The 24894-nt window shown below is 38.1% G+C and overlaps 1 protein-coding gene across 6 annotated transcripts in view; it reads left to right on the top strand.

Annotated features, from left to right (window-relative positions):
- Positions 1–24894, top strand: part of PDE1C (phosphodiesterase 1C) — a 525463-nt gene that overhangs the window by 114516 nt on the left and 386053 nt on the right. For all 6 annotated transcript variants that reach the window (XM_068549261.1, XM_068549257.1, XM_068549256.1 and 3 more), the window contains exon 3: positions 22730–22901. In XM_068549261.1, the coding sequence (XP_068405362.1) occupies positions 22730–22901 (172 nt within the window). The remainder of the gene's footprint in view (positions 1–22729; positions 22902–24894) is intronic.

The following is a 24894-nucleotide window of genomic DNA, read 5'->3' as shown; positions in this document are numbered from 1 at the left end:
CATCAACCAAAAACCTAGAAATCATATGTGCATCCCTCTTCTCCCTGCACCAGTCACCAAATTGTACTGGATCCATCTCGTGAATTCTGTTTCCTTCAGATCCTTTCACTCCATTCTCACTGCCACAGCTTTATTTTAGCCCCTTGTCATCTCCTACCTAATAGATTTCACTGAGCCTCCATTTTCCTCTGTGAAGTCTGTTCTCTTCCCTGCCAGAACAATCTTCCAAAAGATAAAGCTGACCATGTCATTCCTCTCCTTAAAAGCCTTCAGATGTCTGCTTCTGGGAAGATGGAGTAGACATACTTTTCCCTATCACTCTTGTTAAGTACAACTAAAAACTCTGGTCATTGTATATCAGACAAGCAAAAAACAAAAACAAACAAACAAACAAAAGACTCTGAAAGATGAAGAGAAGAAGCCAGACCAGCTAGAGATAATTGGGACCTGGGGAATGAAACAGTGGTGAATTCTCTGGATTTTCTTTTTGCCTTATACATCCCATTCTTGGAGATGGAGAAGCCAGAATCCTGGAAATGCCAACAGATCAGACAACAAAAGGCCCAGCAAAACCCTGCTCTCTGTATCCAAAGGACCAGGGAAGGGACAGTCTAGCAAGACAGAAAACGTTTAGACAATAACTAGACACTCCACTCCAACCAAATACCACAGAAAAACTGGGGCCCCATCCTCACCCATGCCAACAATGGCTGGGTAGGGAAACTGAATGTCTAGCCTCACATGACTATGAGGTGCCCTAACACCCCCACTGTGGTGGCCTTGGAGAAGGCCAAGTAGGGAGCTGGCCGGTAATGAGGTCTCTTTCCCACCATGGTATCAGTGGAGAACATGTGAGGAACATGGAGTTCCACTTCCAATTGGTAGTGAGGCATCCTTCTTCTTCCCTGTTGAGGTGATGTCACAGGAGGACTAGTGGAGAATCAGGACTCCATAACTGCCAAATGGGACAGAGGCCAAACTCATCAGATGTCACTAGAGGTCACTTGGGGAGCTGGAATGCTCACCCTTTTCCAGCAGTAACAAATTTGCCTCCCCTCCTTAGGTGTCAAAGAAACTAGAATAGTTAAAATAATTTTGAAAAAGAAGAATAAGGTGCAAAGAATCAGTGTATTTGATTTTAAAACAATGTATAAATAAGGACTAGGTGGTACTGGTGAAAGGATAGATCCAGGATCAATGGAACACAATAGAGAAGCCAGAAATAGATCCATACAGATATGCCCAACTGATTTTTGACAAAAGCGTAAAAGTAATTCAATTGAGATAATATGGTCAAATGGTGTTGGAATATTTGATCATTCATAGGCAAAAATTCAAACCTCAACCTATGTTTCAAAACGTATACAAAAATGGACTTCAATGTAAAATGTAATACTGATACTATGAAACTTAGAAAAACAAAACAGGAGAAAATCTTCGGGATATAGGGCTAGGAAAGAAAGATGTTATTGAGAACATGATCTATAACAGGAAAAAAATGGGTAAGTTGGACTTCATCAACATAAAACCTTTCTTCTACAAAATATTCTGTTAAGAGGTTGAAAAGACAAGCTACAGTCGGGGAGAAAATATTTGCAAGTAATGCTGCTATCCAAGAAAGTTCTGGTATCTATAATTCTCAAAACTCAAAAGTAAAAAAGTAAACAATCCATTTAGAGTATGACCAAAAGATATGAAGAGACATTTTACCAAAGAAGGTGTACAGGTGGCAAATAAGCACTTGAAAAGATGTTCAACATCAGTAGCCATTAGGGAAATGCAAATTAAAACCACAATGAGATACCTCTATATACCTATCAGAATGACTAAAATACGGAGAAAACCATGGTTGGAAAGGATACATGCACCCCGATGTTCATTGCAGTGCTGTTTACAATAGCCAAGACATGGAAGCAAACCTGAATGTCCATCAACAGATGAATGGATAAAGGAAATGTGGTACATATATATGCTATGGAATATTACTCAGCCATTAAAAAAATGAAATAATGCCATTTGCAGCAACATGGGTGGACCTGGAGATTATCATACTAAGTGAAGTAAGTCAGACAGAGAAGGACAAATGTCATATGATATCGCTTATATGCGGAATCTAAAAAAAAAATGATACAAATTAACTTATTTACAAAACAGAAACACTCAGAGACTTAGGGAACGAATTTATGGTTACCAGGGGGAAAGGGTCGGGGGGGGGACAGATTGGGAGTTTGGGATTGACATGTACACACTACTATATTTAAAACAGATAACCAGCAAGGACCTACTGTACAGCACAGGGAACTTGGCTCAATATTTTGTAATAACCTAAATGGGAAAAGAGTTTGAAAAAGAATGGATACTTGTATAGATATAACTGAATCACTTTGCTGTACACCTGTGACTAATACATCATTGTTAATCACCTATACTCCAATATAAAATAAAAATTAGAAAAAACAAATACATGATTTAAACATATGCAATTTATTACATGTCAGTTATACTTCAGTAAAGCTATTTAAAAAGTCTTAAGAGAAAGAAAAAAGAGTGGCTAAAATAAAAAAATAGTGATCACATCAAATCCTGGTGTGAGGATACAGAGAAACCACATCATTCATACATTGCTGGTGGTACAGCCACTCTGAAAAAGTTTGGCTGTTACTTAAAAAGCTAACATGCAACTACCATATGACCCAACAATTGCACTCCTTGGAATTTATCCCAGAGAAATGAAGTCTTACATTCACACAAAAATCTGTACATGAGATCTCACACCTATTAGGATGGCTAGATACAGGGGTTGGTCAGGATGTGGAGAAATTAGAACCTTTGTTCACTGTTGGTGGGAATGTAAGATGGTGTAGCCACTGTGGAAAACAGTTTGATGGCACCTCAAAAAATTAAAACTAGAATTACCATATGATCCAGCAATTTCACTTCTGGATATATACCCCAAAGAATTGAAAACAAGGACTTGAAAAGATATTTGTACTCTCTTGTTCATAGCAGCATTATTCACAGCAGCCAAGAGGTAGAAGCAACCCAACTGTCCATTGATGGATGAATGAATAAACAAAATATGGTAAGTACATACAATGGAATATTATTCATTCATGAAAGCAAAGGAAATTTTGACATGTTGCAACATGAATGAACCTTGAGGACTTTATGTTAAATGAAACTAGCCAGTCACAAAAAGACAAATGCTATATGTTCTAGTTGTATGAGGTATCTAGAGTAGTCAGATACATAGAGACGGAAAGTAGAATCACAGATGCCGGGGACTCAGAGGAGGGGAGAATATTTAGTGGGTACACAGCTTCAATTCTGCAAGGTGAAAAGAGTTCTGGAGATGATTGGTGGTGATGGTTGTACAACAGTGTGGATGTACTTCATGCCACTAAACTGTATACTTAAAAATGGTTAAGATGGTAAATTTTATGTTATGTGTATTTTAACCACAATTTAAAAAACACTATACATGAATATTTATAAAAGCTTTATTCATAATAACCTCAAATTGGAAACAACTCAGATATATTTATCGAGTGAATGGTTAAACAGACCGTGGTACGTTTCTACCATGGAATGCTACTCAGCAATTAAAAGAACAAACTCTTGGTACGTGCAGCAACCTGGATGAGTCTCCAGAGAATGATGCTGAGTGAAAAAGCCAACCCCAAAAGGTTATAAATTCCGTGTATATAGCATTCTTGAAATGATGAAAATATAGAAACGGAGAACAGATTAGTGGTTGCCAGGAGTTAAAGAGGGAGTGAGGTGGGAGGGAAGTGGGTTTGGCTGTAAGTGGGCAACGTGAGGGATCCTGGTGGTGATGGCAGTGTTCTGCATCTGTGTCAGCATCCTAGTTGTGATGTTGTACTATAGTGTTACAAAATGTTACCGTCAGGGGAAACTGGGTAAGGGTACGAGGGATCTTCGTATTACCTGTTACAAAGTTCTTGGCATACCACGAAATGCCCTTCAAAATCTGGCCCCAGCTGACCTCTTCTGTCACGCTAATTCATCATTTAAGCCCCAGAAACATGAAAGTACTTGCCTGTCCATGCTGCTTCACTCCTCCGTGCCTTCACATGTGTGTTTCCCTCTGCTGATCACCAAGCCAACCCATTCATTTCTCAAAACTCTGGTCAGGGGGCACCTTTTCTATAAAGCCTGGTCTGACCCCCCAGGACAAAATTATCACTCCCTCATTTGTTTGACATCTATATATTTCTACACAATTATATTATTACTTGCTTCATACTGTATTATAAATAGCTCTTTATTGACTGTTTCCCTACTAGATTTTGAGTTATTTGAAGGCAGAAACTATGCCTTGCCAGTCAGTATATATAAATGTTCAATAAATGTTTGTTTAGTTGGACTGAAAGCAGAGTGAATGGGACTGTTCCGGATCTGTAACAATTCCAGACAAGGGGAGGAATCCCACTCATTGCCTGGGCAGCTCTTAGGGATCCATACTCAGTTACCTAACTAGAAAGAAGTCAGATGCATTTTAACTTACAGGACTCCCATGATTTACCAGTCACAACATCCTGTGATGCCTTCTTGTCAACAACTATTTATGGAGCACCTATTGTGTGCCAAGTACTGTGTCTACTCCCCTCCTTGGACAGGCAGGTAGGTGAAGGTGGTGCAGTGATTCCTGCCATCATGTGCATTGGGCCCTGGCTGAGTCTTGGATTGAAGCACAGGGTAGACACCTATAGTCCTGTAGGCTGTGAAATGTGTGACTCCAAGGACATCATCCTACAAACTAAGCTATGAACTACTTCCTCTGCAACTGTACAGTCCTGGAGGCTCTGTTGAAATTCTCATGTTTGCAGGTGCAGTTCTTGCAACTTGTGAAAGAATTGCCTCGGTTCCAAGTCTGTAAATTTTAGTGAAAGAATTGCCTCGGTTCCAAGTCTGTAAATTTTAGCTTTAGGGAAGCTAGGTTCCCTAATATAGGGCAAGATAGGAAGGGAGGTCAAGGTGTGAAGCCAGTTGGGTGAGAAACTGAAGAAAACTCATGCATGTTACAATTAAAACACGTAGAAGAAAAGACTGACAAGAGATTCATGTTTTTAATATTGGTTTACAGCCTCAGAAGCAGATATCTTAGAAGCAGATAAAAAAAAAAGTTAACCTTGGGTTTCCTGGTGGCGCAGTGGTTGAGAATCTGCCTGCCAATGCAGGGGACACGGGTTCGAGCCCTGGTCTGGGAAGATCCCACATGCCGCGGAGCAACTGGGCCCGTGAGCCACAATTACTGAGCCTGCGCGTCTGGAGCCTGTGCTCCGCAACAAGGGAGGCCGCGACAGTGAGAGGCCCACGCACCGCGATGAAGAGCGGCCCCCGCTTGCCACAGCTGGAGAAAGCCCTCGCACAGAAACGAAGACCCAACACAGCCATAAATAAATAAATAAATAGAAATTAAAAAAAAGAAAAAGTTAACCTTGAAGGACATTTTGGGTGCAGGAGTGTGAAAATGAGTAAATCACAGTCCTTTCCCTAAAGGAATTTACTGCCAACAGATGATCCGTTGTTCTTATTTTATTACCGGCAATGGCTAGTTTGGGCCAGAATTAGAAAGAGTTCTTCTCTGTGACTAATATATTGTCCCCAAAGCCTCTGTTTTTCTGGAACTTTTGATTAAAATCTCCAAATCTCCAAGCGATTACTTTCAAACACTTATATTTTTGATCACAGTATACATACCATTTAAACATGTCTAGGATGAACGTGGCACATTCTTCCAAGTGCTCAGAGCACTTTCATATAGACTATATTACCGAATTCATTCACACCAAGTTTTTATAATAAGGTTAAAAATCAATCCTGGAACTTCCCAAAGGAATACTAGGCAGATTTACAAATGAATCATCCAGCAGATGGTAAGACTTGGGTTTTTGCATGCTTTGCAGACATTAGCATACTTCAAGGTAGTTATGCATTGAAAAATTTTCACGATTATGGGGGAGGTGGTATTTGAATTAGCGATAGTCTAAGTTACAGAAAACTTAAAAAATACTATCTTCTAACTCTCAAGTACCCAACTTACACTAACCATTAACAGTGTTTGTCAAGTAGATTTCACTCTTAGTAGGTAAAGCTTCTCTTTTAATTAGTATACTAAATGAATGCTGTCAAATTTCTTGAAAACAGTCTCCCTTTAATCTTGTCTACATCATTACTCTGCTGAACAGACTCATTCTTTTGATGTGTGACAAAGAGTAATCGAGACATTTCCTCTTGGAATTGATGGTCTCACTGTATAGTGATCCACTGTACCAGATGAATTTCTAAATAGACTTTGAAAATTATGTAGGAGCTGTGCCCATCAGTTGGGTAAAGACAGATGCAAGGCTTTGCTTCAAAGCAGATTGGGCACTGTTCTTACTGTTCTCTTTAGGCTTGGGTTATGTGTTACTTATTGTGAAAACTAGCTGTTTGAATAGGAATGTCAGTCTTACTCTTGGTTCTTTCTGCTGAGTTTATCTGGCAGCCGAGGTAGACAGTGAGTGAAACCTAGAGTGACTTACATACCTTGCCTTTCAGAAAACAACAGGCTCTGTATCAATCTTTTTGCATCCCAGAATGATTAAACTAGGGTTAAATCCAAAATAAAACTCCAAACAAAATATGAGGAACTAGGGAAATGAAACACCATCCTAAAGACTTCGGGAAAAGGTAGACTTCTGAAAAATGACCTAATATAGGAGCCAAAAGAAAAAATGTAAATGCTACTTTGCATTCTCTGTAAGAAGCAAAAAGACGTAGACCCTGTGAGATAGGAGCAGAAAGCTGTTAAGAAGAAAAGCAGGTTGATTTTGAGTTGAGATGCAAAAAGGAACAGTGCACAGAAAGTAAATATGAAACATAGGAATTAAAATCCTCACTGAATTATAGAAATGGCACTGAAAAGATTTTAATCAATGATTGGAAGAGAAACTTGAGAAACAGTGTGTTAGACTATAGAGGAAAGTGATGAAGAATTGAAAACTCTGAGAAAAGATAGTAGGAGGTCAGAGAAGAAAGAACCAACACAAATAAATTAATCATAGATATTCTGAGACTAAAGCCACACAGTTGGAACAGAAGCAGTAATCAAAGATAAAGTTGAAGGCAGCTTGCCTGAACAGAAAAAATTAAGGTCTGAATTTGCATATTGAAAGGGCTTGTTGTGTTCCAGAAAAAAATGAAAAATCAGTAAAAGTAACCCACAGTTACATATACGCTAGCAAAATTTTTGAAATACAAAGATAAAGAAAAATGTCTGCCTACAAAGGGAAAAAACACTATCAGACTTGGTTCCTAATTCTCTTCTACAGCATATAAATAGCAGAAGATAATTGAGAAATTGTTCAGAGTTTAATGTAGATTCAATAACTCTGTCCCTAAATTGTTGTTCACATGTATCTCATTAACCAAAATATCATTCTTGGAAAGAATTATTCGAGGATATACTTAAGCCAACTGAAACATGAGTCAAAATAAATTCTGTAGAGCTGTTCTGTCCCATTAAATGTGGCTATTGGGCACTTGAAATGTGGCTAGTCCTAACTAAGATCTGTAAGTATAAATACACATTGGGTTTTGAAAAAAAAAGAAAAATATAAAAATCTGATTAATAATTTTTATGTTGATTACTTACTTAAATGTAATATTTTGGATTTATTGACTTAAAGAACATAATTTATTAAAATTAATTTCATTTGCTTGTCTTTAATAAATGTAGCTACCAGAAAATTTAAAACTACACATGTGGCTTATATCTGTTCTATTGGACAGTGCTGCTCTTGAAGATAAATTATTATGTTGAAGAACTGTTGAGCACCAAAACCAGGTAAATGTATCCTTAAGTTCAAATAGCTATTGGACATAAAGTTAGAAAACAAAATGTAATGTGAAACACAATTCTTAACAGCGGAACTGCTTAATATTAAAATAACAATTTAGAAATAAAATTCAAAAATTCACATAACATCAGTGAAAGTGAATAGAGGAATAGGAAGCCTAGGAAGACTAATTTAATCATCTCATACAGGCAAGAGTCAATGGAAACTGTGTTGTTATTGATGTTGGCAGTAAGATAATAAGAGAAAGAATAGAAGAATGTATATTCTTAAATTTAAAAGTAACTATCATAGTTTTCCAATTATTACAACTACATATTATTTCAAAAGGCAAAATTAAAACAAAAAAATGATAAGCAAGAATGTTTCAGGTGAGTACAAAGGAAAAGGAGATAGCTGTGGCAGTATTAAACTTGATAAAATGCAGAACTCAAGAAATAAAGAGCTGAGTCATTTTCTACTGATAAAGGATGTAGTCGACAATGCAGATGTGATAGCTCTATACCTTGTTTTCTACACATAGAGTGAATCTTTTCTTTAAATTCAGTGCCCATGAAATAGTTACAAAAATTACCATGTGTTGGATGACAGATGACATCAATAGATTCCCCAAATCAAGATTAGATCACATAGAACATAATCTCTGACTCTATTGTTATAAAATCTAGAAAGTAAAAAGAAAAAAAAGAGTTAAAGAAGGAAGGAAAAAAGGAAGGAAGAAAGAAAAAAGGAGAATGGAAGAAAGAAAGAAAGAAGAAAAGCTTAAATTACAACAACCAAAAATACTTTAACGACTTGAAATATTTTTTCAGAAGTAGTCAACTTCTGGGTCAAAAAGGACATGAAAATTTCCATTGCAGTCTTCTTAGAAAGGATATTCAATGAGAAGTTGGCATATCAAAACTGATGACGTGTATCCAAAGCCATAGACACAAATGCTCTGATTTAAAAAAATAAATTATGGAAAAAAGAGGAATATAAACTTATTCAAAGTAGGGGAATGAAAATATCAATCTAAAAGCCAAAACAAGTGAATTAGAAATGAGAAAAGCAGTAGAATGTATAGATTCAAGAGCTAGCTCCCTTAGGCAATAAAAGTAACTTATGGAACAGCACTGTCCAGAAAACATTCTATGATTATAGAATGTTCTATATTGGCACTGTCCAATACAGTAGCTACTAGTCACACGTGTCTGTTAAACACTTGAAGTGTGACTGGTGCAACCGAGGAAGTAAATTTTTAATTTTATTCCATTTTTATTTTATTTTATTTTATTTTAATTTTTTAATTGAAGTATAGTTGATTTACAATGTTGTGTTAGTTTCAGTGATTCATACATATCTGAATCACTTGCTGTACACTTGAAACTAACACATTGTAAATCAACTATACTTTAATATATATATATATTCTTTTTCAGATTCTTTTCCATTATAGGTTATTATAAGATATTGAATACAATTTTATCCAGTTTTAATTGATCTAAATTTAAGTCACCACATATGATTAATGGCTACCATATTGGACAAAACAGCTCTAGAAAATAAACAGAGAAGAAAATAAACAAGTAAAGAAATACTCAAAACTATTAATATATAGGCGAAGATTAAAATACAAAATACCCTAGAAATCTGTGCTAACAAAATTGAATATCTCTACAAACTGGTAATTTCTAAAGGAAAATATTAACTCCAAAAGAAATAGATACTCTGAATGCAGCAATAACAAAAGAAGACATTGAAAAATTTGTGAAATGATTACTTTGCTAAAGATACTTTGGATCCTAAGAGTTTTATAGGCAATTTTATTCAAATACCAGGGAATAGGTTATTCCCATGATGATGACTACATAAGAGATGAAACTAATGGCTTATTTCCTTTATGAATATAATATGCAAAGAGTCTTAAATAGAATTCTAGCAACGCAAATCTCTAAGTATACTACAATAACAATACAACATGACCAAATAGAACTTATTTGAGTAATGCAAGGTGGCTTCACTATTAAGAACCATTTTATAGTATAATTCAGATGTCGTATAGACATGACTTTTAAGACCTATGCATGGTTGTCTCAAATCCCCATCCCACATCAGTTTCAATCTCTAAAATTCAATCAGCAGATTTTTCAGGAGTTTCTCTAGGTTTCTTCTCATTATCTCTGGCTCTCTTTTCCTGAATCTGTTGAATTTTCCCCTACACTTTGCATCTTGCAGATGTTGATTTACTCTTTTCAGACAACAAACAAGTATGGGACACAGGCCATTCTTCATAATTTCTGAATCGTCTCCCCAATACCACTTTCACAAAGCAACCCGTGTGTGAGATCTTTACTGTTCTAGAGAGGTGGTTACATTGCATTTCCACACAGCATTCAGTTTAAACATGGATGTCAGACTTATATGTTCTTTGAAAGTTCTTCACTTATTTTTTGCCAACTATGGTTCCAGCAGCTATATTGCTCTGCCTTCTCTCTCTCCTCTCCTTCTTTTCCCCTCTCTTTTGTTCTTGCCCTTCTCTAAATTGTGTGCATTTTGTATGAAGAATAGTTTAACTCTTTCCTTGTTGTTTCTCTGTCCCTTAATCACTCTCTGTCATAACAAGATATTTTTCCCACAAAGTTCCCTAGAGGAAACTTGATTCCATCTGGAAAAGAAGTTTTTTTCCATTTTGCTACTAGTTTAACACATCAATAGGTGAGAGTGAGAGAGTGAGAGAAAGAGAGAGAGATAGAAAGATGAGAGAGAGAGAGAGAGAGAAGAAACAACACACGATCATCTCAGTAGATGGTAAAGCCTTTACCATTAAATATTTTATTTCTTGCAACAATAACCCAAACAACTAGCTTATCAAAGGGAATTTATAATAATGCTACAACAGAAAATTTCATAGACATTTCACAAATAGAAAATGAAGTGAAGCCAGCAAAATGATAAGGTTGCTTGCTATTGGCAATATGGTTTAAAATTCTTCTGGAAGTTTTAGCAAATGCAGTAAGACATGAAACAGAAATAAGAGGCATAACTATTTGAACAGAGAATGAAAAAGTACTATCGATGATATATATGCTTACCAAATTGAAACAAAGAAACAAAGAAAAATTCTTAGAAAGAGTAAGAGTTTAGTAAGGATCCAGACTATTAAGTAAATACACCAAATGAATACCTATTTTATATTCCACCAATAACAATTTAAAATATATAATCTAAAAATGTACTCTATTAATGAGTGACAAGCATATAAAATGCCCAGGAAACAAACTTATTAAGAATTTCCAAGACAGAAGAACATTGAAACTTTACCGAAGGAAGTTAAAGTCTGAAGTACATGGGAAGACTTTTGGTTGGTAGGCGACAGAAACTCAACACAAACTCTCTTAAGTTCAAAAGGGGATTTGCTGGAAGGATACCATAGTAGTTCACAGACCTGTAGAAGAGCTGTAGAAAACTCATAGATCTGGGAATATAAGGCATTAGAACCAGCACATGCCACTCTCATTCTTTTTTCCTCCTTTCCTTAGGCTACTGGCTTCATTTTCTCAGGCTCCTCCATGCATTGACTGGGACATGGTTGCTGGCACTAGCAATCTAAAAGGGAAGGAAGTGACTTTCCTCTTTGGTTTCAGTATGAAAAATACCACAGGGAAGAACTGTGATTATCTGAGATTGGGTTGTATACCCACTCCTTGACTCATTACTGAGGCTAGGGCCATGGAATAGTATAGCTAGAAAGCCCACCAGACTCACATGGAATGAGTAATGGGGGAGGAGACATTCCCAAAATAAAGTGAGAGGGGCTGTTATAAGTAGGGAGGAAATGGTGCTTGGGTAAACAAATATGATAGATATTCCATACTGAAAGGACATTTCATCTACCTGGATATGAACATGATATATTGTGAAGATGAAAATGCTTATGAGAAATAAATTAATGAAACAATTAATTATACTTTTATTAAATCCCATCTTAATATAAATTCAGAAGGAAGATTTCTCTTTAGAAATTAAAAGAAGTGATTTTAACTAACGTTTTCTTAGAGACTTAAACAAGTAAAAGCTGAAAGAAAGGGGGAGGTCTTGCACTATCAGATATTATAAAGTTATAATAAGTAAATAATGTGATTCAGCTGTTTAAAAGGTTAATTTAACATGATAACTCAAATAAACCCTAACATATTTGAGAATTTAGAATATGTCATCACAAATCAAGTTGTATTCTTATATTTTGCTAGCCCCCCTGCCCCACCTCAGCGTGTATGATATGTGAAATGGAATTAAATTTTCAAATCTCTTTGAAATTGCAGGTAGCAGAATTTCTGAAAAGTTTCTAAAACCAAGACTTAGTATATTGAAAATAACAGAGCAGTACCTGTGTGACTCTTTTAAAGATATTGAAAACATTATTGACACTTACTTTACGTTCTGTACCATCATTATTGTTTTATTTTAGTCAGCATAACACTCTTCATCTGGGCTTTATTAGGTTCATTCCGGACCTCTGTACCCAAGACCCAATTTTCCTACCCCCTGGGAATTTTAGGAGCCTTATCCTCGCAAAAAGAGAGAATGCCTATGAATGCCACGTCATAGATATTTTGAGAATCGTTGAAGGTTTCCAAGGCTTTTTCTTTTTTTTTAACCTTTCTGGAGAATTAAGTCTCTTCTTTCCTTTGTAGGACTCTAACTTCTCAGACTTCTGCCAGCATAATGCTTGTGTATTTTTTTTTTTTAATCAGGAACCCAGGTGATACGTCACTTGTCAGATTTCAATAGGATTACCACATCACCTTGGGCTCCTCATGCCAGCAGTTTATCAGGCTGCCACCATTAGACACGCTTCAAAATGAATCTGTAGTTATTTCGGATTTAGATTCTTCTCGTCTTTTCTTAACCCATTAAACTCATCTTGCATTATTCATTTCTCCCTGCAGCCTGAAGCTCCTTCTTTAAAAGAAGCTGCAAACATGCAAGAGACTACACATCAAGGTTCCCTCTAGTTGCAGATGGGGCGTACCTTACTTCTCATGTAAAAGGATGTCTTTTTCATAGTAAAAAATGCAGAATATTTTGCTTGATCTACACTATGTGTGTGTTTATTTACTCATAAATAAAATACAAACGGTGTGATGTATCACCCTGAGCCCTGGATTAGGAGAATGAGAATTTGGGGTCAAAGCAATTTGTGTTTTCTAACTCTATGATCTAGATGGTTTGATCTCTTGGAGCCTTAATGTCCTAGTGTTCAGTAGTGTTTCAATAATACTTACTTTGGAGGGTTGATGTGATGATTAAATGATGTAATGCAGATGAAGGCATCATGACAATGCCCAGCACATAGCAAATACTGAACAAATGTTGGTTCATCTGAATCTGAGCGTTTGTTCTGCTGATAAGCTCAGTGATAAGGATGCTGCTACCAGAGTTTGTGACTCTGGAAAATTTATACTCAATCTGGAGTGTTCATAGAGTATACAAAAAGTTGTCTTTGTGAAGAGAAGAGAGAAGATTTATGGCAGGGACAGAGGGGGTGATAACAGGAAAGGTGAATGTAATGGGCATTTAGTGAGAGTCAGGAACAAGTCAAAGGAGAGAGGAAAGCTGGGATGGGGAGGAGAGGGGTGTGGGCAGAAGCAGATGAGATGGAGTGGGCTGAGTGGAGTTGCTCATCTCCTGCACCTGAGCCACATTATTTTTGGTACCCTGAAGGCTTAGTTTATCTATGATTTCCCTCGTGGGGTTTTTGATATTATTAAGAGAGACCTGTGTGACTGTTTCCATATTTTTGCTTCTACTTAGTCAGAAACATTTCATGCTTTCAAAGTCAACTTAAAATAAATTAGAGCAGGGGAATTTTTTTTTTTTTTTTTTGGTTAGAAAAGACCATTCCAGTGTCCCTGGAGATTGCTCTGCCCATGTTTGTGGAGAATCAGAGGAAGAGTTCTTTCCCATTCTCTCGGATTTCAAAGAGGAGAGTGCCCAAAAGGCTCACATCAAATTGAGTTGGGATGAGCCGTGTCAGGGGGCTGTGATCCTCCTAAGGCAGGAATGAGTAGCAGATGGAATTCTGGTTGTATTCTCTAGGATCCAAAGACTGTGTGGAAACTCTATGAATTGGGTACCTTTTGAACTCAGTGTCACTCCTGTTGGCCCCCTGTTAAAGCTCTAGCTCTACTGCGTTCTCTTTATTTCTGTCCCAGGGAGTCTCTGATGATGTGGAAGTGGCACCACAGTCATGCACAGTAGACCCAGAGAGCTAGGGAATTAATACCCTATGTTGTTACCCTTGTCCATGGGATGAGAGCCTGTAGATAAATGCTGTCTCTTCCGTTGCTCGGGAGGATCATTCTGAGCGTGACCTACAGCTCCTCTGAAGATCTCTGACAGCAATAATATAAGAGATGGGAGGGAAGAGTTAGGATTATTTTGTTATTGTAAGGTACTCAGACTACCTGTGAAGGGGTATGGTATTATTTGAAAGTGGACTTGGATTAGCTGTAAATGTATATTGTGAACTCTAGGGCAACAACTAAAAAAAATTAAAAGAATAACTATAAGCAATATGCTAAGAAAGAGGAATCATGTAAGATGCTCATTTAAAACCATAAAAGGCAGAAAAACAGTGGAAGACAAAAATAAGAACAAAACAAAGGCAACAAAGAGAAAACAGTAATAAATATGGTAGCTATTAATCTGATTATATAAATAATCATTTAAATGTCAGTGGTCTAAATTGACCAATGGTTTCAGTGTACTAATTAAAACATGGTTGATAACCAACCATGGTGATAGCTAAATATTGCACCTGTGTGCTGGCTTTCCCTTGTTGTACCCTGATTCACTCTCTCTGTCCTCCACTCACTCCTGCTTCCTGAAATCACTTCCAAATAACCTACTTGCCACGAGCCCTTGTCTCAGGATCTACTTTCTAGAAGGAAACTAGGCCACGACCCTACATTGGAAGCAATTCAGGATGGGCTAAGAAAGGCCCCTTTCTCTGGATATGGTGGTATTCTTTGTTTCACTCTTAATATGTTTCCTGTGATATATTTTTTACTTAAAATTGTTGAAACCATTCTGTTCACCTTTTGCCTTAAAGGTTTATTTTTTAAAAAATAGTCCGTCATTGCTAATTAATTTACTCAGCAAACATCTCTTCAAGGCCTGTTGAGAACAATCATAAGTTCATACTGATAGTTCTAATTCAGATCCCAAACGACAAGATTCTTCTTCACATTCTCCTGTTGCCTACTTGTATTTTCCTTCTCCTGAAGTGAGAACTCTGATTCCCTGCACCCTCATGACAGCTGCTCATTTGCTCTTTCCTACGATATGTATGACATAGTTTAGATTACTACTTTATGATTACTACTGACTAGAAACCTGCTAATGCAAGTTCAAGATTTCTTTGCAGTGTATATGTTTGTGTGTGTGCCCTTAGAATTGGTCTCTGAGGATGTATAGTTGGAGTACGGTATTCAAAAGATATTTAAATTAATTCTTGTTTTCCATTATGGTTATGTTACCAATTTGATATACAGTTAGATTTGATAGTTTCTGTTTGTATTCAGTTTTAGGATTTCTTTATTCCTTGCCAATTTGATCTTCTTTTCGAATATTAAAACATTTACATAGTTCAAAAGTAAAAACTATCTGCAAATGCGAAGTCTTTCTGTCATCTTTAGTGTATTCTGCCTACTCTCAACCCATCCCCCTGTAGATAACCATTTTCATGGTTTCTAGTCTGTTATTCTTGTTTGTCTTTTTGCAATAATATGCAGACATTTCCCCTATCTTTTACTCCAGAGATAGCATAATACACTATCAAATACTAGATAGCATAATATACAACTCATGCATGTTGCTTTTTCCACACTTAGAATACATATTGGAAATCACTCCTCATCAGTTTACAGACTTTGGGATATTAGTAGCTCATTATATATATGTAGCATAGTTAATTCAATTGACTAGTATGGTTAGGTTAATTATAGGAATTTCTCAAGGGGTGCAGAAAATATTGGCTATGGACAGCATGAGGACTTTGGTATTGCTAAAGGATAATTTAAAAAACTCATAAGAATCCAAAGTGAATATATGTTAAAGATCTTATTTAACTCATTAATTGATGAAGAAACCAGTAAGATGTTACAGCTGGTTTGAAGGAGAATCCAAAGAGCGAATATACAAATCTGTCAGGAAAGCTGAGATGAATTTGCTTATTAGATGTAAAACTGGCAAAATGCATCATATCTACAGGGCAATAATTAATTGCATTCCATGGGACAACTTTAAATTTCTAAAACCAAAAATCATTTGCATTACTGTTAGTTTTCTCCAATTTTCAGAACTGTGAAATAGCTACAAAATAATAGAAAATGGAGATAACTGAGATGGGTGAGCTAGACAGGATATTCACTAAACTTTTTTGTCTATTTCAAGTCTTTAACCATTTCTCTTAACAATGTTTATGGAGGGGATGGGGATGAGGGGTAGGGGAAAACAGGTTTATTTTTCTGAAGACTGGCTCTAGTCTGAACCACTCAGTAGCTGCCTCACATTTTTCTGCCTCTCCAAAGTTTCTTGAGGGCAGGGATGGTGTAATAAAAGTTTCTGTATGTCTTGAAGGATCCAGCACAGAGCTCTAAAGTGCTCCGCACTGTGCTAGAGTACTGGGGGCACAATCGTAAATCCCCTTCTGTTGATGGTTGGCGTGTATCAGTAGACTCATGCCCCAGGCATATCCACTATTTTTGTCTTCCCATTTTGTGCTGTGTTGTTCACATACAGCAGACTGTTGTCAATAATTTACCTTCTGAAAGAGATTAAAACAGAAATAGCAAAATTCTCCTCATAATGTTTCGTGTTATGCCAGCTTCCCGGATCTCTCTCGGGTTTGTGCCTTAGGCCAGGTTATAGGTGATATGGTACTAATGAGCTGTTATAATTAGATCCTTGTGATTGGATCCCAAGTTCTACTTAAATTACAGCTTTTATTAAGTCAGATAATGGCTGGAACACTCCAGGACAGGGCTGAGGCTTTGATATTGCCCTTCTTTAAAACATTTATTATTATTATAGTTTTTAAAAAATTATTGTTTGGGTTCAGTGAGAAGGGTAATTTATTCCCCATTTTATCCTGCTGTGAAAAATTTTCTTATCTCAGTCACGATAGAAGTGTTTGCTGAAATAGAATATTCTCATTTGAATCATGTATTCATCATCTGTGTGCTTCCTCTTCATGAATATGGAGGGGATCTTTGCTTATATTTTCTATCTTGAAATACAGCTTTTCAGAGCACGGTTCAACTGCAGGCCCACGAGCTGCTCCACCCCCAGCATTTTCTAGTGGCATCACAGTCTACCTGGCTGCTTAACCAGAAACCTCAATCCATCTTGCCACTTCTCTCTTCATCGTCTACACCCAATCAGTTACCAAATCCTACTGATTCTCCTTGCTTATCTCCTAAATCCACCTGTTTCTGTCTTCATTATCACTGTGCTTTTCCAGACCCCTCATTTTCTCACGGCCAATTTGCCTTTTGGTTGATCACCCAGTTCTAGGCTCACGCACACCTCCCAACTGGAACATCCTCTGTATTGCTGGTTCCCAATATTTTTTTGAACAAAGACCCCGCCCCGCGCCCCCCGCTTAAGTTAAAAAACAAAACAAAACAAAACCCAAATCAAAGACTATCCCATGAGAGTGATTGTTCTCTGGGTTCTCAAAGGTCAAGAGAACCAGGCCACTTCCATTTTTTGAGTTTCCCAGAATATTAAAAAATGTGAGGAAATGCCAAAATAAGCTATAAAAATTGTAGTGTGTTATAACTGTTTGCATTTAACAAATTAATAATTTTAACATGAGAAAACTGTGCAGTGTAGTTATGCCTTTCACAAGATAATTGGAGGGTTTATTAAAATGTCAGTTCCTAGTACCTTATAGAGGGTGTATCATTTGGATATGGGGAACACCTTTATGTTAATATGCTGAGCACATATATAACATTTAGGAAAGCATTTGGCTACAGACAACCAAATACCTAAGAATGTAATAAGTCAGTATTCATGTGTCTCACATCTAGAAATCTGGAGATGAGGGAGACCAGGGAAGCTGTTCAGCTGTGTTGTCAGGGATTCAGGTTCTTTCCACCTTTCTATTTTTCCATATGCAAGATGTAAGCTTTTGTTATAATGCTTGTCAGCTCATGGTCACGAGATGGCTGCTGTAGCTCTAACACACGTTCACCTTCCAGTAAGAAGAAGAAAGAAAGCAAAGGGGAAAATAAGGAAAGGCAAAATTTAAAGGGACAAAAATGTTTTTCTACTGTTGAGACTTTACTTTTTTATTGGGACAGAGACACTAGTCCCAGGGATTTCCACCTACATTTCATTGGCCAGAATTATAACATATGGTTAGCCATAGCAGTAAGGGAGGCTGGGAAATTGAGTATATTGTTTTCTAGCCTCTTTGGAAGAGGAAGGCAAGTAAAAAGGGAGTTGGGAATGAATGTTGAGTAAATCCTATTTATAGCTTCTGCCACAGTCGTCATCTTTTATTTTTTTTCTTCCTTTTTATATATTTTTTTTATTGAGGTGAAGTTTACTTAACTTAAAATTAACCTTAAAAAATTATTTTTATTTTTATTTTTTTAAACATCTTTATTGGAGTATAATTGCTTTACATTGTTGTGTTAGATTCTGCTGTATAACAAAGTGAATCAGCTATACATATACATATATCCCCATATCCCCTCCCTCTTGTGTCTCTCTCCCAGCCTCCCTATCCCACCCCTCTAGGTGGTCACAAAGCACGGAGCTGATCTCCCTGTGCTATGCGGCTGCTTCCCACTAGCTATCTGTTTTACATTTGGTAGTGTATATATGTAAATGCCACTCTCTCACTTTGTCCCAGCCTACCCTTACCCCTCCCCATGTCCTCAAGTCCGTTCTCTACGTCTGTGTCTTTATTCCTATCCTGCCCCTAGGTTCTTCAGAACCATTTTTTTTTTTTAGATTCCATGTATATGTGTTAGCATACAGTATTTGTTTTTCTCTTTCTGACTTACTTCACTCTGTATGACAGACACTAGGTCCATCCACCTCACTACAAATAACTCAATTTCGTTTCTCTTTATGGCTGAGTAATATTCCATTGTATATATGTGCCACATCTTCTTTATCCATTCATCTGTCGATGGACACTTAGGTTGCTTCCATGTCCTGGCGATTGTAAATAGTGCTGCAATGAACATTTTGGTACATGAGTCTTTTTGAATTATGGTTTTCTCAGGGTATATGCCCAGTAGTGGGATTGCTGGGTTGTATGGTAGTTCTATTTTTAGTTTTTTAAGGAACCTCCATACTGTCCTCCATAGCGTCTGCCTTCTTTTAAACTTGCCAGTGTATCTTTGTAGCTGCTGGTACAACTTCTGAAGGTGTTATTGCATGTCCATCTGGGACCCCTGATGGAGAGATAGCTTGGATCACATGACCCTTCTGATTCACTGACTGAGAAAATGAAAAACCTATTATGCATTCATTAGTGCTTTTACATAAATTTCTAGTTTATTAATCATATCTATATATACTTAAAAATTAGTCGTATATATAGACTTCGTTATTTCATCTACAGATACAGTGGATTCACAGACCTCTTCATATAGCCTTGCTAGTCCCCACGGGTTCACTACTCTACAGCACCCTAGTTTCCTTTCAGGAACACAGAAATGGTCATGTCACCATAACCTTGGTTAAAAATCTTTAGTTCTTTTTTGCCTACAGAAGAAATTCTAAAATGATCAGCATTTTATTCAAGGTCCTATACAACCAATCTTTGGCCTTATCTCTGGTCACTGTCCTCTCTCTCGAGCTGCTTTGTTCTGCCGCTGAGCCTTTGCACATGCTATTTGCACTGAATGCTCTTCTCTCTCTTCCCCATCTGCTGAAGATCTGTTCCTGCTTTAGACCCATATCAGACGTCACGTTCGCTGTGTGGCTTTCCCCAGGGCCCTGAGGCAGCGTGGGGGAGCTCTCCTCTGCCCCTTCTAGTACTTCTTTGTCCCTTAGCTATGGTTCGTTGCCCATTTATTGTGACTGCTTATAGGCTGACTCATCCCAAGGGAACCAGTCTCATTCATCTGTCTATTTCGAGAGCCCAGAATGGAATCTGGCATATTGAGGCAATTCAAAATTTGTATGTTGAATGAGTAAATGAAAGAATGAAGGGAAATAGGCAGGGAGTTCATCGTAAGGTCTTCGCTTAGATGAGATCTAAGAAAACAGGCTGCTGCTTTTGTCTTCCTCCTAGAACCAGACCTTCGTTAACACAAAACCAGACTTTCATTAATAGGACCAGATCTTATTAAGATATGTGTTTAGGACTTTGAAAAAGCTGTCTTCCATTTCAGGAGTTGGAGGGCTCTGTTTCCTGCTCTTAATGTGCCTTAATTTTCTCTGGATTGACACAAAAGCAGTTTGGATGTGGGACACCCCCAAGGGTCATTCGTGACCATGGTCATTAAAAGAGTTGTTTTCGGACCCATGGGTGTCCTTGGTGAAGGTTCAGGGGTCCTCATGAGGTGCTCCCTTTTGTGTGTGAAGCTCTCTTGATCTTAGCTGCAGAGACAACCTTCAGGCACAACAAACTACGGTGATTTCTTCTGTTGTGGGCTGTGGATGGTTGATCAGGGAGGCATCCCCACGAGCATATGAATGTGTTCTCTACACACCGATCACATGCATGTGCATTAGCTGGCACTGCTCCTTACCCCTCCATGCCCACCTCCTCATGCCCCATAAAGAGTCTTTGTGTGAATTAGAAAAAGGTCCTCCTTCTGCACGGATGGGATAGAAAAAGCCAACCCCCTCTGGCTGGACACAGCTCCATGGGTGCATGACTCAGAGACCTGACAGTATATCTGAGCGAAGATAAAGGCTTTCTTTCCTCTGGGAAGAGGAATAACCAGCACCGGCCAATGGTAACTGGGTAATGATAGTGGTCATGCCCTCAGTCTCTACCTTAAAAATATAACTTGCTCATAGACATTTAAAATAATAACTATTTTTATTATTTATTTTTAATACTTATTTGTATTTTTATAATAACTCTTAATTTTAAAACATTTTTAGATTTACAGAAAATTTGCAAAGATAGTACAAAGAGCTCCCAAATACCCCATTCCCAGTTTCCCCAATTATTAAGCTTTTTTATTAGTATGGTACATTTGTCACAATTAATGAACCAATATCGATATACATTATTATTAACTAATGTACATACTTTATTCAGATTTCCTTAGTTTTTCCTAATGTCCTTTCTTAGTTTCAGGACCCCATCAGGATACCACGTTTAGTTATCATGTCTTCTTAGGCTCCTCTAGGCTGTGACAGTTTTTCAGACTTTCCTTGTTTTTTGATTACCTTGACGGTTTTGAGGAATACTGGTCAGATGTTTTGCAGAGTGTCTGTCAGTTGGGATTTGTCTTTTCCCTATGACTAGACTGAGTGTTTTAATGGGTTTTATTATTTTTAGGTGTGGTAAGGCCAACAGATCAGGGGATGACTGCCATTGAAAAGATAGTTTGTTAGTATTCACAGATTCCAAAAGAGGGGGTACACGTCATACCACGGAGGCCACGCTGAGAAGCATTGGGGTTGTTGTGAGGCGGAGGGAGGGAGGAACTATGGGCAAGAGTCTTTACTGTGGTTTCTGTGGGAAGGAATGGGTTCTGCCAGGTAAGCAGGCTTAGGATTGGCTAGTTGGAATAATTTTAGTGGGCTCTGGGGCATAGGGGCTGTCCCTAGATGTCTGGTACCTGTCTGGGGTTATCAGGGCAGGTGGAGAGTGGCTCAGGATGTGAAAGCTTGGTGAGGGAGGTGTTGGGGTGTGGGTGCTGGTTTGGTTGGCTGGTATCTGAAAAGCATGCCCCTTGGAGGGGGGACTCTTCCTGAGGAATGGAGGGGAGGGAGAAAGGGGGAGGTGACGGAGGCAGGAGGCCAAGGCAAGATGACTCAAGGGTATTTTCTGGTTGTCCAAACAGGGCATGTCTGGCATACGCATGTAGGGCAGATGTTAAAGTATTAAGTTTACAGAAGATAGAAACATGCTTAGTACCCTCGGGTTATATATTTTGGGGAGAAAGACCATGGAGGTAAAGTGCCATTTTCATCACATTGTATCAAGGATATAACTTATCACTGTTGATATTGACCTTGATTACCTGACTGATCAGGCCCTATTTTGTGGCACCATATCTACTCATGTCTGCCTTTAATGTTCATCTCATATGTTTGAAGTGTTTGTAGGGTAGGGTATTGGTAAACATCCAGTGTAGTTTTCCTTGAGTTTTGATCTTCCAGAAGAATGAACCTGCCTGTAGTGGGTTCTGGTTCTTAGATGGGGGGCCCTCTTTGGGGTAGGTGTCTCCACAGAATACAGTCTTGAAACTTGGGCCTTAGGCAAGATAAGTTCACAGGGGAGACTTGTGTCTGAATATCCTGCTGTTCTCTAAAATGGTAGTCCTTTGTAATACTTCCAGTTGCTGAATAAACACTTCAGTAAATACCGACAACTCTGTCAGGAGTTGGAGTTGATTACCACTGAAATGAGACAGGATATATATTCATAATCCTTAGCTGTGAGTTAAAATGCTCAGAGTATTAACCTATTTTTGTATATAAATTTTAAAAATCCTGGTTACTCCATAAGTTGCCTGACCAAAACCTTTTGGAGCCCTCTGATGTTGGTGGAGATCATGAAAGGTATGTCAGTGTTCCTGCTCTGCTTTTGAAAATCCCGAGTTGGGCAAGGCAGGCCATTGAGTTGGTTGGTAACTCACCTTCACCCCTTTTTCCCCCTCATGCCTCAGGGTCTAAGTCGCAGAACTGTCTGTGGAACTCCCTCATCGACGGTCTCACAGGGAATGTCAAGGAGAAGCCACGGCCAACGATTGTCCATGACCCCCGGCCACCGGAGGAAATCCTAGCTGATGAATTGCCTCAGCTTGATAGCCCGGAAGCCTTGGTGAAAACGTCCTTCAGGTTTGGTGCATTGCAACTCAGTTTGTTCCTTCTTATTTGCTTGTGGAGTTATTTCAGTCCAGTTGGATGCCACGTCAGCGTGGCCAGCAAATTACCTCATTTCTCTGCACTAAGTAAATTAGAATTGATGAAGTAGTGTCGGAAGTAATGCCTGCTAAACTTCTGGCTGGATTTCCTGAAGGTAGTGAAGACCATATCAGTAGTTAAGTTGCTGTTGGTATTTAATTGGTATTGGCATGTAAATGCTGAGGCAAAGGATTTACTGACATTGGCAATTTGAGTTGGATTAATGAGTCTTTTGCTTCAAAGGAGGATGACGCAGGGAGATAAGTGCACAGGGAAAACGCACGTGGTGGGAATTAACTCAGCCCCGTGCCTTTAGAGTCCCTTGCTGGGGGAAGTTTTCTAGTTGTAAGAGAAGTGAGAGCTGCTGCCTTCTGAAATGCAGTGCGGATCTTCTTGTGTGGTTTCCCAGGTGGCTGTTGACTCTGTTCTTGTTCATCGTTTAGTCCTGCGTTTTCCCGCAAAGTTCTCTGGTGTTTTCTTTTTGTATTGTGCTCCACTTCCATCATGAGGCGTCTCCTTACCTTCTCACCTGTATTAAATAAAAATCAGTCTGGGTATGGATGCGGTACAGAAAAGTGATTCTTTTTTCTGAATGGGTCTTTCAAACTCACTTTTGAAATACGCAGTCGTACTGGTATCAGAAATTAAGATTTAATGATTTTGCCAGCCTGCCTTCCTCCCCTCCTTTCCCCCTGTTATTCTAATTTTACTTCTTTCATTTTTCTTTCCATTATATAAGCCTTTCATACTCTCCACATGGCTAGTAGTACATGTAAGCTTCCCTTTTCTTCCCTCATAAACAAATCAGACAGGATTTGGAGTCCAGGAAATATACTTGAAAAATGTGCTCTCTTTTGCATCCAGGTGATGTGTGTAATCGCCCAGTAAAAGCCATTTCACTGTGTGAAGGTTCTTAGTGTGGACTGAGTTATAGATGAGTTCTGAAAAGGAGTGAATAAGGGTTTGGATTTCTTTATGTAATGTGACGGATGCAGTGGCGGGACCAGAATTGCAAGGCAGATGCTTTTCTTATTCCTAGTAAGGGTTTACTGCATTGTGAGGTTTAAATAAAATAAAAACCACTCAAGTAGAGAGAAGTACATTCTATGAACCTGTGATTCTCTGCAAGTGACTGTGGGGGGAAGAGGGGAGGGTGAATGGGTCTCATGGTCTGTGTGTTCTCATCTCCAAGTGTCTCTGGTGGAGTCAACCCCTTCATATACTGTCTTCTGGTAATTACACCTTCCACCTCAAACCAGGTTCATCGTCTTCTTCAGTGAATAGCTAAAGAGCTGCTCCCATGAAAAGAACATATTATTTGCTAGCCCAACTCCATTACCATCATCGCTTCTCTTTGCATTCCCTCTGTGCTCTTTAACAGAGAAAAGGTACTGATGGCCATGAACTTCTTTTGCTCTGCTAGTTGTATTATGTGCCAATGTCTTGGTTCCAGAAAGAGATTAAGTTATAAGTTTGTTAAGGTCAGGATTTATTTTTCTGGTTCCTTGTAGCACTTGGTGTGTAGTAGGAAAAACACAGTAGGTATAAATATGCCAGTCCTATAGCAGTGGAAGCCAGAAATGTATTGGCATTTGTTGTTCATTTACTGGTCTCCTTAATACAATTCTGTGCTATCCTGGAACCATCCTTTCTTCCAAAGAAGATAGTTGATTTCAACAGCAATGTTAGAGGGTAAATATTCTCTAATGCAGTTGTCCTTAATTGTGGTAGTAACGTCAGTTGTGAGATTTGTTGCAGATAAATTATTATAAGCAAAATGTGGGAACAGCTTACTTATGAAGAAATAATTTAGAGCAGAATCAAGGTTGCTCTTGTAGCAGAAGACCTAAATAGACATATCTCCAAAGAAGACATACAGATGGCCAAGAGGCACATGAAAAGCTGCTCAACATCACTAATCATTAGA

Source organism: Eschrichtius robustus, chromosome 8, assembly GCF_028021215.1.
Source record: "Eschrichtius robustus isolate mEscRob2 chromosome 8, mEscRob2.pri, whole genome shotgun sequence".
Lineage (NCBI taxonomy): Eukaryota > Metazoa > Chordata > Mammalia > Artiodactyla > Eschrichtiidae > Eschrichtius > Eschrichtius robustus.
This window is presented reverse-complemented; position numbering and strand designations above follow the sequence as displayed.